Here is a 12,399-nt window from a genome sequence, read left to right as displayed (position 1 = left end):
TAGAGGAAAACGTTGGAAAGACTCTTCTAGACATTGGCCTAGGCAAAGAATTCGTGAAGAAGACCCCAACGGTAATCATAGCAACAACAAAAATAAATAAATGGGACCTGATCAATTAAAAAGCTTCTGCAAAGCCAAAGAAACTATCATGAGAGCAAACAGACAACTATAGAATGGGAGAGAATTTTTGCATGCTACATATCTGATAAAAGGCTGATAACTAGAATCTATTTAGAACTCAGGAAAATCAGCAAGAAAAAATCAAACAACCCTATCAAAAAGTGGGCAAAGGACATGAGCAAAAACTTTTCAAAAGATGACAGAATACCAGCCAACAAACATATGAAAAAAATGCTCAACATCTCTAATCATTAGGGAAATGCAAATCAAAACCACAATGAGATATCACTTATCTCCAGTGAGAATGACCTTTATCAAAAAGTCACCAAACAATAAATGTTGGCATGGATGTGGAGAGATAGGAACACTCATACACTGCTGGTGGGACTGCAAATTAGTTCAACCTCTGTGGAAAGTAATATGGAGATACCTCAAAGAGATACAAGTAGAACTATCATTTGATCCAGCAATCCCATTTTACTCAGCATCTACCCAAAAGAACAAAAGACATTCTATAAAAAAGATATCTTCACTCGAATGTTTATTGCAGCACAATTCACAATTGCAAAGAAGTGGAAACAACCCAAGTGCCCATCAATACATGAGTGGATTAATAAAATGTGGTATATATATACCATGGAGTACTATTCAGCTAAAAGAAACAATGTTGATATAGCACCTCTTATATTATCCTAGATAGGGCTAGAAGCCATTTTACTAAGTAAAGTATCTCAAGAATGGAAAAACAAGCACCACATGTCCTCACCATCAAATTGGTTTTAACTGATCAACACCTAAATACACATATAATAATAACATTCATTGGGCGTTGGGAAGATGGGAGGGGGCAGGAGGGGATGGGGATATACATACATAATGAGTACGATGTGCACTGTCTGGGGGATGGACATACTTGAAGCTCTGAGTTGGGGGACAGTGGGGCAAGGGCAATATATGTAACCTAAACTTTTGTACCCCCATAATATGCTTAAATTTTTAAAAAGATTGAAATAAATAAAATAAAATATAAAGAACATGAAAAATAAACAAAAAGGACATATCAGTAGAAATTAAAGAAGTATAAAACCTTATGCCATAATATTTGTTAAGTAGAAGTCAAAAGGCAAGTGAGACAGATTTCAGAAATTTGTAGGACGTCTAACCTAGCTTTCTCAGAAATACTATGGGAGAAAGAAGGTGAGTAGACAAAATTCTAAAAATTTTCTTAATACTCATATTCACATTAATCCCAATTTCATAAAAAGTGTGTTGAAGGGGTGAGTAATTGAACTTGAGAAAAGCAGAATGCAGGTAGTGGGCACATAGCTTGATGAAAGACTGATATTACCATTACACACACAAAATAAATAGAAAAAATTGAATAGTTCTAGATTATCTAAAAAATAATGATAAATTTATAGTTTAGAATTTTTTTCACAAGGAACTTCAGACCCAGATGGCTTCACTAATGAATTTTCTATCAAACATTTAAAAATAATCTTACATAAACCCTTGGAATTGCTCCCAACTCAAATGTATGAGAGAAGTATTACTCTGATACCCAAATCAAAAAACATAAGAAAACTACAAAGCAATAACCCTCATGAACATAAATTAAAATATTCTCAACAAAATATTAGGAAATCAAGTGAACCACAATCTTTACATTTATTCCAGGAATGCAAAGATTTTTAACACTTGAAATCAATCAATTCACCATATTAGCAGAACATAGGAGAACCTGAAATGACACTCAGCATCATTACTCATTAGAAAAATGTAAATGCATTAAAAATACAATGAAATAGAGTACTATAACAATAGAATAACTAAAATTAAAAACAATGAAAATACCAACCTTGGTAAGAATGTAGAGCAATGGAACTCTCGTGCATAACCAGAGGAAATGTGGAATAGTATAATAATACTTTGGAAACAGTTTGGTAGTTTCCTGTAAAGTTAAACAAACTTACCATATATGCATGAAATTCCTTTAATTCCATTCCATTTTATTTCCAAAGAAATAAAACATACACACAAAAACGTGTACATGAATTTTCATAGCAGGTTTATTCACAACAGCCAAAAATTGAAATAATTTAAATGTCCATCAACAGGTGTTATGAGTTAAATTCTGTCTCTAAAAAAGATATGTTCAAGTCCTAACCTCTGGTACCTATAAACATGGCCTTATTTTGAATGGGGTTGTTAGGAACAGGTGCAGGTTGGTAGCCCTAACCACAGGAAAAGAAGAGGGGGGCAAAATTTAGGAGGCCAATGAGGATCTAGAACCAAGCCTACAACAGCAGGAAAGTGAGGTTTAGGGACTTTTCCCCACCAAGAGCACACATAAAAACTAGGAGTTCATGTCCAAAAGTAACCTTTCCCCATTAATATACATTAACATAGTAAAAATCACACACCCCCAGCACTATGACAGTTTGCAAATGTCATGGCAACCCCTGGAAGTTACCCTATAAGGATAAAATTGGGGAGGGCCCTTAGCTCTAAGAACTCTCCACCCTTTCACCAGGAAAATAATGACTATTCCACCTACCATTTAGCATATAATAAGGTATAAACATAAAAGTAGAAATGTGGTAAAACCCTAGGATCTTTTCCATTCATGGAAACAGACCTGTTTCCCCTCAGAAAATGTACTTTCACTTTGTATACTGAAAGCCTGCAATAAGAGCTGCTTGTGTGGAAGTACTAAGTGTCTGTCATCACTCTCTTGCACCAACCCTGCTTGCAATTTTTACAAGCAAGGAGCCAAAGAACCGGGATAAACCCCCTCAGAAATCAACCCTGACACAGTCATTGCAGATATAATTAAGATATAAATTTAGAAGAGGTCAGACTGGAGTAGGGTGGGTTCTTAATATAATATGACTTAGAAAAGAGACACACAAGGAAAATGCCATGTGAAGATGGAGGCAGATTAAGGGATACATCTACAAACCAAGGAATGCCAAGGACTGCACCAGAACCTAGGAGAGACACACAGAACAGACTGCTCCTCAGAGAACTCAGAAGGAACCAAACCTGCTGATATCTTGATTTCAGATTTCTAACCAACAGAACTATGCATTTATAAATTCTATTGTTTTAAGGCACCAATTTATAGTATTTTGTTCCAATAGACCCAGGAAACCAAAAAAGATTTTGGTAATAGGACGTGGGGTGCTTCTGTAACAACTTAAAATGTAGAAGTGGCTTTGGAATTAGGAAATAGGTAGAGGCTAGAAAATTTTTAAGGCACATGCTGGAAAAACCCTAGATTGCCTTGATGAGATTATTGCTACAAATATGAATTTTAAGGTGCTTCTAGTGAGGTCTCAGATGGAAATTACAAAGATGTTACAGGAAACTGGACAAAAGTGATTCTTGCTATAAAGTGGCAGAGAACTTGGCTGAATTGTGCTGTGCGGTTCAGTGATGGAAAGTAGAACTATAAGTGATGAACTTGGATATTTACCTGAGGAGATTTCCAATGAAAGTGTGGAAAGTATGGCCTAGTTTTTTCTTGCTGCTCACTGAAAAATTCAAGAGGAAAGAGATAAATTGAGGAAGAAATTGTTAAGCAAAAAGGAAGCAGCACTTGATGAATTGGAAAACTCTCAACCTCCCTAGATATCATGCTCTGGAAATAGGGTCAACAGTCTGTTTGGACAACCTCCTGCTAAAGAGATTCAGTATGTGATTTACGGATCCAATCAGCCACCGCAGCAGAAGCCAGGAATAGAGATGGCGCTATCCAGGAATGACCTGTAGAGAACCTTTTTGTCTAACACTGTGGATCACTTTAACATCCATAGAAGACCAATAAGGTTTCGAGAATTTTATTCCATCAGATGAAAGAAATAGAGATGTGACAAAATGAAGGAAGAATGACTCTGAGGACCAAGAAAATAGAGCCACTTCACTGGTGTGCTGAGGTGGAGCCGCTGCCCTAGCAAGGTCCAAAGAACAAAGCATTAAGTCATAGAATGTTATTCTAAGGCCTGGAAGTCTAATGGAGTTGTCTTGGTAGGTTTCTAACTTGCTTGGAAGATGTGATGCCTTTTTTCCTTACAATTTCTTCCTTTTGGAATGGGAGTACCTATCCTGTGTCTGCCCCACCATTGTATTTTGGAAGCAGATCATCTTTTTTCTAGTTTCACAGGTCTGTGAATGGAGAAGAATTTTGGTCCAACATGGATTATACCTAGAGTCTCACTCATACTGATTTAGATAACATATAAAATGAGATTTGGGACTTTGTGAGATTATAATATTTAGACATGACTTTGAATTTAAAGTTGATGCCGGAATGACTAAGACTGTTGGGATGGGGTAAATGCATTTTGCGCATAAAAAGGACATCAATTTTCAGAGTCTAGATAGCAAACTGCTGTGGGTTGAACTTAGTCAAATATAACTGGTGCCCTTATAAGAAAAGGAGAAGATACACAGAAACAGAAACAGAGGGAAGTATACCACATAAAGACAGAAAGGCAGAGATTTGAGCTATCTGGCTGCAAGCCAAAGAATGCCAAGGACTGCAGGCAAGCGCCAGAAGCTAGGGAAGAAGGAAGATCTTCCCCTAGAGTCTTCAGCCTCTCCCTCCTCCACAAAGGAAACCACTGTCCTGATTTCTGACACCATACGTTAGTTTTTGCCTATATTTGAACTTTGCATAAATGGAATCATACAGTCTCTATTCTTTTGTGTCTGGCTCCTTTTGTTCAATAGCACGTTTGTGAGATTTATCCATTTGCCTGTAGCAGTAGTTTGTTCATTTTCATTGCAGTGTTATACCCATTGCATACATACACTACTTATTTATCCATTCTACTCATAATGGACATGTGGGTGGTATCCAGTTTGGGGCTATAATGAAAAAATGCTATGAACATTTTTATACATGTCCTTGTTAGATATACGTATGCATTTCTGTCGAGTATACATGCAGTAGATGTATTGCTGGGTCACAGAGTATATGCATGCTCCAGTTTAATAAATAATGTCAATTTTTTTTCAAAGTGTTCATACCAATTTACACTCTGACCAGAAGTTGTTCCATTGCCTTGACAACACTTGGTATTGTTAGTCTTTTCTATTTTGCCATTCTGGTGAATGTGAATAGTGGTATAGAGTTTGCTTTGTATTGTGGTAAAAAAAAATAACATAAAATTCACAATCTTAACTAATTTTAAGTGCACAGTTTGATAGTATTAAGTATATTCATATTGCTGTGAAAAAAGATCTCCAGAACTTTATCTTGTGAAAGTGAAATTCTATACCCATTAAACAACTCTCTTTCCTTAGTCCCTTTCTCCCAGCCCCTGGTACCCAACATCTCACTGTTTCTATGAATTTGACTTTAGATACCTCAGATAAGTGGAATCATACAATATTTGCTTTTTATTTTATTTTATTTTATTTTATTTTATTTTATTTTATTTTATTTTATTCTGAGACAGAGTCTCACTCCATCACCCTAGGTAGAGTACAGTGGCATCATCATAGCTCACTGCAACCTCAAATTCCTGTGCCCAAGCGATCCTCCTGCCTTAGCCTCCCAAGTAGCTGGGACAACAGGTGTGTGCCACCACACCCAGAGAATTTTATGTTAATATTTTTAATAGAGACAGGTTCTTGCTGTTGCTCAGGCTGGTCTCGAACTCCTGAGCTCAAGCAATCCTCCACCTCAGCCTCCCAAAGTGCTAGGATTACAGGTGTGAGACAACACCCAGCCTGGTATTTGACTTTTTAAAAAATGTTTACTGTGTTCACCAGGGATTCGGGGGTTAAGCCACATCTTAGGGATGTGGTGAGCTTTGTAGAGGGGAAGGACATACCTCTAACCCTTCCTAGTGAGAGGCAAAGATATAAAATGTAACCAAAATGTTAAAAAAAAAAATTTCTTGGGTGGCAGGTGGGAGGGAGGAGAAGGGGATGGGTATATACATATATCATGATGTGCACCAACTGGGGGATGGACACGCTTAAAGCTCTCTCAAAGGGGGAGGGGAGGCAAGGGCAATATACGTAACCTTAACATGTGTACGCCCATAATATGCTGAAACAAAAATAAATAAATAAAAATCAATGTTTACTTATTTTTATTTTTATTTTTGCAACAGGGTATCATTCTCTTACCCAGGCTAGAGTGCACTGGTGTGATCATAGCTCACTGAAGCCTCGAACTCCTGGGCTCATACAGTCCTCCTGCCTCAGCCTCCCAAGTAGGTGGGACTAAAGGTATGCCACTGTGCCTGGATAATGTTTTTATTTTTTGTAGAGATGTCTGGGCATCTTACTATGTTGCCCAGACTAGTCTTGAATTCCTGGCCTCAAGCCATCTTCCTGCCTCAACCTCCCAAAGTGCTGGGATTACAGGTATGAGCCACCACACCTGACCCATAGAATTTGTCTCTTATTTCACTTAGCATAATGTCCTCAAGGTTCATCCATGTTGTAGTATGTGATGGCTTTTCTTCTTTTATAAGGCTGAATAATATTCTACTATATGTATACACCATATTTTGCTTATCCATTCTTCTGTCAATGGGCATTTGGGTTGCTTCCACTTCTATGCTACTGTGAATAGTGCTGCTATGAACATGGATGTGCAAATATCTCTTCAGATCCTGCTTTTAATTTTGGGGATATATACTCAGAAGTGGGACTGTCATATGATAATTCTGTTTTTAATTTTTTGAGGAACCTCCATACTGTTTTCCACAGTGATTATACCATTTTACAAACCCACCAACAGTGCATAAGAGTTCCAATTTCAAAGTGGTGTGTTTTTATCTTGCATTTATTTGATTATTAATGATTTGAATACTTGTTCACATGTTTCTTGTTCATTTAGATCTCCATTTTTATAAGGTGTCTGCTCTAGTCTTTTGTCAATTTTCCTAATGGCTTATCTGGAAGAGTTCTTTATTCTAGACATGAGCTCTTTATTCGTTGTATTTGTTGCAAATATCTTCTCCTACTCTCTGGCTTCCTAACTTGGGATCACCAGGTTTTCCACTGGCCATCAGAGGAGAAGGATGGGTGGTCCATTGGAACTTTCATCCGCCTCATCTCCAGGCTCTTCCCACTCGGGCAGCAGGGCCTGCAGCGGCAGTGGCTGGTGCTGATTCTGCTACTTTTGTTTCAGCATCATGCCTGCGGCAATGGCTGCCGCAGGATTTGGAGGACCTACTTTTATCTTTTTAAATAGGTTAAAGAGAAAAATATATAGTTTAATTGATGAATTGATGAAATACTCTTTAGGAGTATCAGGATATTAAAAAACTGTGCCTGAATTCTTCCAAAACAAACAAAAAAAATGTTTTTATCTTGTGATTGTAAACATCCTCTCTAGAATTATTATTTTATTAATGTATTTACAAAGTTCCTTATAATCATGTCAACTGCTCTTCTCAGTAGAGTATAAGCTATTCATAGACCAGAAAATCTTTGATGACCCATAAGTGATGCCAAACAGGATGGACAGAGCCATTCCTGGAGATCAATATATTGGGATGTCTAGTGCCACAATAAATTCTGTATCTCTAGTCACAAAATGGCTTGGTTTTTCTATTAATTTGAATAGCATCTTTATGAGGAAAGAGTTATAGAAGTTCTTCAAGGACACACATATCATCTTGAGATCTAGACTTTGAAACATGTTTTAGACAAGTTAAACTTTGTCTCAGTTTCTTTGTTCGGAGAATAGGAATAATGCATTCTTCATATGATTTTTATGAGAGCTAAATCAGACATTTGTTAAGCATATAGTACAATGACTGTTACATAATGGATAATCAATAAAGAAAAGTTATTATCATTGTAATTGTCATAGAATTATCAATTTTGCATCAATTGGACCATGCATCCTATCCTTAAGAGGGCAATATCACTCTCAGTCTCATAGGACAAAAACTGGTCCTTGGAGGCAAAAAATTTTAAATATATAATGGTTTGAGGACCTCCAAAACTCAGTGCTATCCAACAAAACATTATTCCTTAGTATTTTGTTTCTCTCATTAGCGGAAGGCAACAATGGGAAAAAAAGTTGACATATAAAGATTATCAATGTTGTAAATTTCAATGAACAAGTTTATTGTATAAATGAAAATTAATCTCTTGAAGTACAAAATTAGAGAAATAGTGCCTGTGTCTGTCTACATACCTGAATGACTGCAATTCATATACACAGCAATAAAATGAAACAGAAAAGAAAGATGATCAGCTTCCAGAGCAATAACTACATAGCCAATAGATTATAATAGTAGCTATAAGGAAATTTATATTAGTGGGCATTAGCCAAACATAAATCACAAATACTTGAGATTAAACCATTGGAAATCAAACTGCAAGCAATGCAACAAGCAAAGTGTTTAATCTTAGCGATTGTTGTTTGAAGAAGATTGTGTAAAATTGGAAGTAGCCATAAAATAAATCACTTCTGAGTAGTAAAAGATATAGAACTACTGTTAGATAACTTTCTCTTTTCATTCTGTAAAAGTCTTTTTTCTGCTCTTTGCCTCCTAAGCAAGAAAATACCAATTTGAGCATCTGAGATAATGACTGCTTTACAAATGGGCAGGGTCATTAGGTGCAGTTCTCTCTAGTAGGCTTCTGCGCACCACCTCTATGTACCAAGCTAACTTGACTCCATCATCTTTATATGGGATTTCTATTTTCACCTAAGAATATAAGGCCCAAGGCTACTTTTCTGGCTGTAGATAAAAATTCACCCACAGTGGGGCAAAATTCCAAGCTAGGCATTCAAGGCTTTTTTTTTTTTCAGGATATTATGGGAATACAAACATTTTGATTACAAGCTCTGACTCTGCCTCACCCAAGCCAGGGCTAGAGGCATGCCCTTCCTCCATACAATGCTCACTGCATCCATTAGTCATGAGTTTACCCGCCCCCATACTCCCAACACCCAATGAATATTACTACCATGTGAGCACCTTAGTGTTGATCAGTTAGTACCAATTTGATGGCGAGTATATGTGGTGCTTATTTTTCCATTCCTGCGATACCTCCCCTCGGAGAATGGGTTCAAGCTTTACCCAGGATAATATAGGAGGTGATAGATCACCATTGTTTTTTGTAATCGAGTAGTATTACATAGTATACATATATCATATTTTATTAACTCACACTCATGGATTGAAGGGCACTTGTTTCCACATCCTTGCAATAGTGAACTGTGCTGCCATAAACATTCGAGTGCAGATGTCTTTTGTTCCTTTGGGTAGATGCCTAGTAGTGCAATTTCTGGATCAAATGGTATTTCTATTTTTAGCTCTCTGCGGTATCTCCAAATTATGTTCCACAGGGGTTGTACTAATTTGCATTCCCACCAGCAATGTAAGAGTGTTCCTATCTCTCCACATCCTCGCCAGCATTTGTCGTTTGGGGACTTTTTCTTTTTTTGAATGAGACAAATTTATTTGAAACTTCATATGGAAAAATAAACAAATAAATATAGTCACAAAATTCTTAAACATAAGCTTTGGTCACAAATTCCTCTTTGATATATAAGAATTGTTTAACAGAAAGTGTTTAAAATTTCCATATGTAAACTTTTCCCTATTTTGTTTATGTTTAATTTTATGACATTGGGATCCAATACTGTAGTTTCCACCATTTATATTTCTTGGAATTTTTTTCAGAATATTATGAGGGTACAATGTTAAGGTTACATACATTGCCCTTAGTTTTGGGACTTTTTAATAAAGGCCATTCTCACTGGAGATAAGTGATAGGTCATTGTGGTTTTGATTTGCATTTCCCTAATAGTTAGAGATGTTGAGCATTTTTTATATGTTTGCTGGCCATTATTCTGTCTTTTTTTGAAAAGTTTCTGTTCATGTCCTTTGCCCATTTATTGATGGGGTTGTTTGATTTTTTTCTTGTTCATTTTTTTTTTTTGAGTTCTATATGGATTCTTGTTATCAGCCCTTTATCAGATGTATAGAAAGCAAATATCTTCTGTCATGCTGTAGGTTGTCTATTCACTCTACTGATAGTTTCCTTGGCCATGCAGAAGCTTTTTAATTTGATCAGGACCCATTTATTTATTGTTGCTGCTGTGATTGCTTTGAGGGTCTTCTTCATAAATTCTTTGCCTAGGCCAATGTCTAAAAGAGTCTTCCCTACATTTCCCTCTAGGATTCTTAATGTTCATGCCTTAGGTTCAAGTCTGTTACCCATTGTGAGTTGATTTTTGTAAGAGGTGAGAGGTAGGGATCCAGTTTCAATCTTCTGCAAGCCAAAAATCAAATAAAAAATGCAGCACCTTTAACAATAGCCTCAAAGAAAATTAAATATCTAGGAATGTATTTAACAAAAGAGGTGAGAGATACATATAGGGAGAACTACGAAACACTAAGAAAAGAAATTATAGAAGATATAAACAGATGGAAAAACATACCTTGCTCATGGATTGGCAGAATCAATATTGTTAAAATGTCCATACTATCTAAAGTGATCTACAGCATTACTGCAATCCCTATCAAAGTACCATCCTCATTCTTTACAGATGTAGAAAAAATAATTCAACACTTTATATGGAACCAGAGAAGACCTTGTATAGCCAAAGCAATCCAAATCAAAAAGAACAAACTGGGAGGTATCAGTCTACCAGACTTCAAGCTTAACTACAAGGCTACAGAAACCAAAATAGCATGGTATTGGCACAAGAACAAAGATATAGACCTTTGTAAAAGGAATGAGAACCCAGAAATGAAACCATCTGCATATCGTCATCCAATCTTTAACAAAGAAGACAAAAATATATACTAGGGAAAAGAATCTCTTTTCAATAAATAGTGCTGGGAAAACTAGATAACTATAAGCAGAAGATTGAAACTGGATCCCTAGCTCTGAAGGCTTTCTTTAGTCTCCAACTGCTGATTCAGAGTTTGAAGAGGGAAATGAAAGAATCTTGAATAGCCAAAGAAATTTTGAAAGAGAACAAGTTGGAAAAATGTACATTCCTTGGAGTCAAGATTTACTATAAAGTTACAGTAATCAAGACAGTATGATTTGGCATACGAATATATGCACAAATCAATGAAACTGAATAGAAAATGCAAAAATATATCTCTACACATAAGGTAGATTAATTTTTGACAAAAGACTATCTTTTTTAATTCAAAGTATTCCATGGGGAAAGGACAGTCTTTTCAACAAATAATGCTGGAATAATCGGCTATCCAGGTAAAATAAAATGAACTTCAACCCTCACCTCCTACCATATGTTTAAAAAAAATAGCTAAAATGGGACAAGTAGACCCAATGTAAGAACTAAAATTATGAAATTCCTGAAAGAAAACATAGGAGAAAATCTTGCCATTGAGATAAGTGAAAGATTTCATAGCTAGGATTTGAAAAGCATGAACCATAAAAAGAAAATTAATAAACTGGACTTTACCAAAATTAAAAATTTGCTTATTAAAAGTCCCACCATTAACAAAAGGAAAGGCACGTTATTAGACTAGATTCACTACAAGAAACTCATGCAACACATACATGTGAAGATACTGTACCTAGAATATATAAAGAACTCTTGCAACTCTAGACTTCAAATACCCAATAGAAAATAAGATTTGAAAAAGACACTATACCACAAAAGACATAAAAATGGCAATTGAGCACATGAAAAGATGTTCAACATCAATAATCATTACAGAAATGCAAATTAAAACCACAAAGAACTACTAATAAACATACAATAGAAGGGCTAAAATTTAAGACTGATAATAACAACAAGTGCAAGCAAGAATATACAGCAACTAGAATTGTCATATATTTCTGACAGGAATGCAAAATGGAACAGCTATTTTTGAAAGCAGTTAGCAATTGCTTATAAACATATGATTACCATATAAGCTAGTAAATCATTCCTAAATATTTAAATAGGAAAAATAAAAAATGTGTGTCTTACTAAAAGACTTGGACATGAATGTTAATAACTATATTCATAAGAGCCAAAAACTGAAAATAAATATCTATTAGCTGGTGAATGTATAAACAAATTACAGTATATACATACAATGAAATACTACTCAGCAATGAAGAATCAGCAAACTGATTCAGGAAGCAGTAATAAATCTAAAAATTGTTTTGCTAAGTAAAAGAAGCAGATATCAAAGACTATATATCATATAATTCCATTTACATGAAACTCTAGAAAAACACTATAGCCAAGAAAGTTGTTTCAGTGGTTTCCAAGGGCTGGGCAAAGCGGGGAGGGGATTAGCTATAAAGGAAAAGGAA

At 35.7% G+C, this 12,399-nt stretch overlaps 1 protein-coding gene across 1 annotated transcript in view; it reads right to left on the bottom strand.

The window, feature by feature from the left end:
- Window positions 1-12,399, bottom strand: part of LOC105884903 (uncharacterized) — a 119,855-nt gene that overhangs the window by 104,892 nt on the left and 2,564 nt on the right. Inside the window, exons 2-3 of the mRNA XM_076005346.1 lie at window positions 3,599-3,656; window positions 2,288-2,354 (exon numbers count right to left, since the gene is read on the bottom strand). Coding sequence (XP_075861461.1) covers window positions 2,288-2,354; window positions 3,599-3,656 — 125 coding nt within the window. The remainder of the gene's footprint in view (window positions 1-2,287; window positions 2,355-3,598; window positions 3,657-12,399) is intronic.

This window comes from Microcebus murinus, chromosome 7, assembly GCF_040939455.1.
Source record: "Microcebus murinus isolate Inina chromosome 7, M.murinus_Inina_mat1.0, whole genome shotgun sequence".
Lineage (NCBI taxonomy): Eukaryota > Metazoa > Chordata > Mammalia > Primates > Cheirogaleidae > Microcebus > Microcebus murinus.
This window is presented reverse-complemented; position numbering and strand designations above follow the sequence as displayed.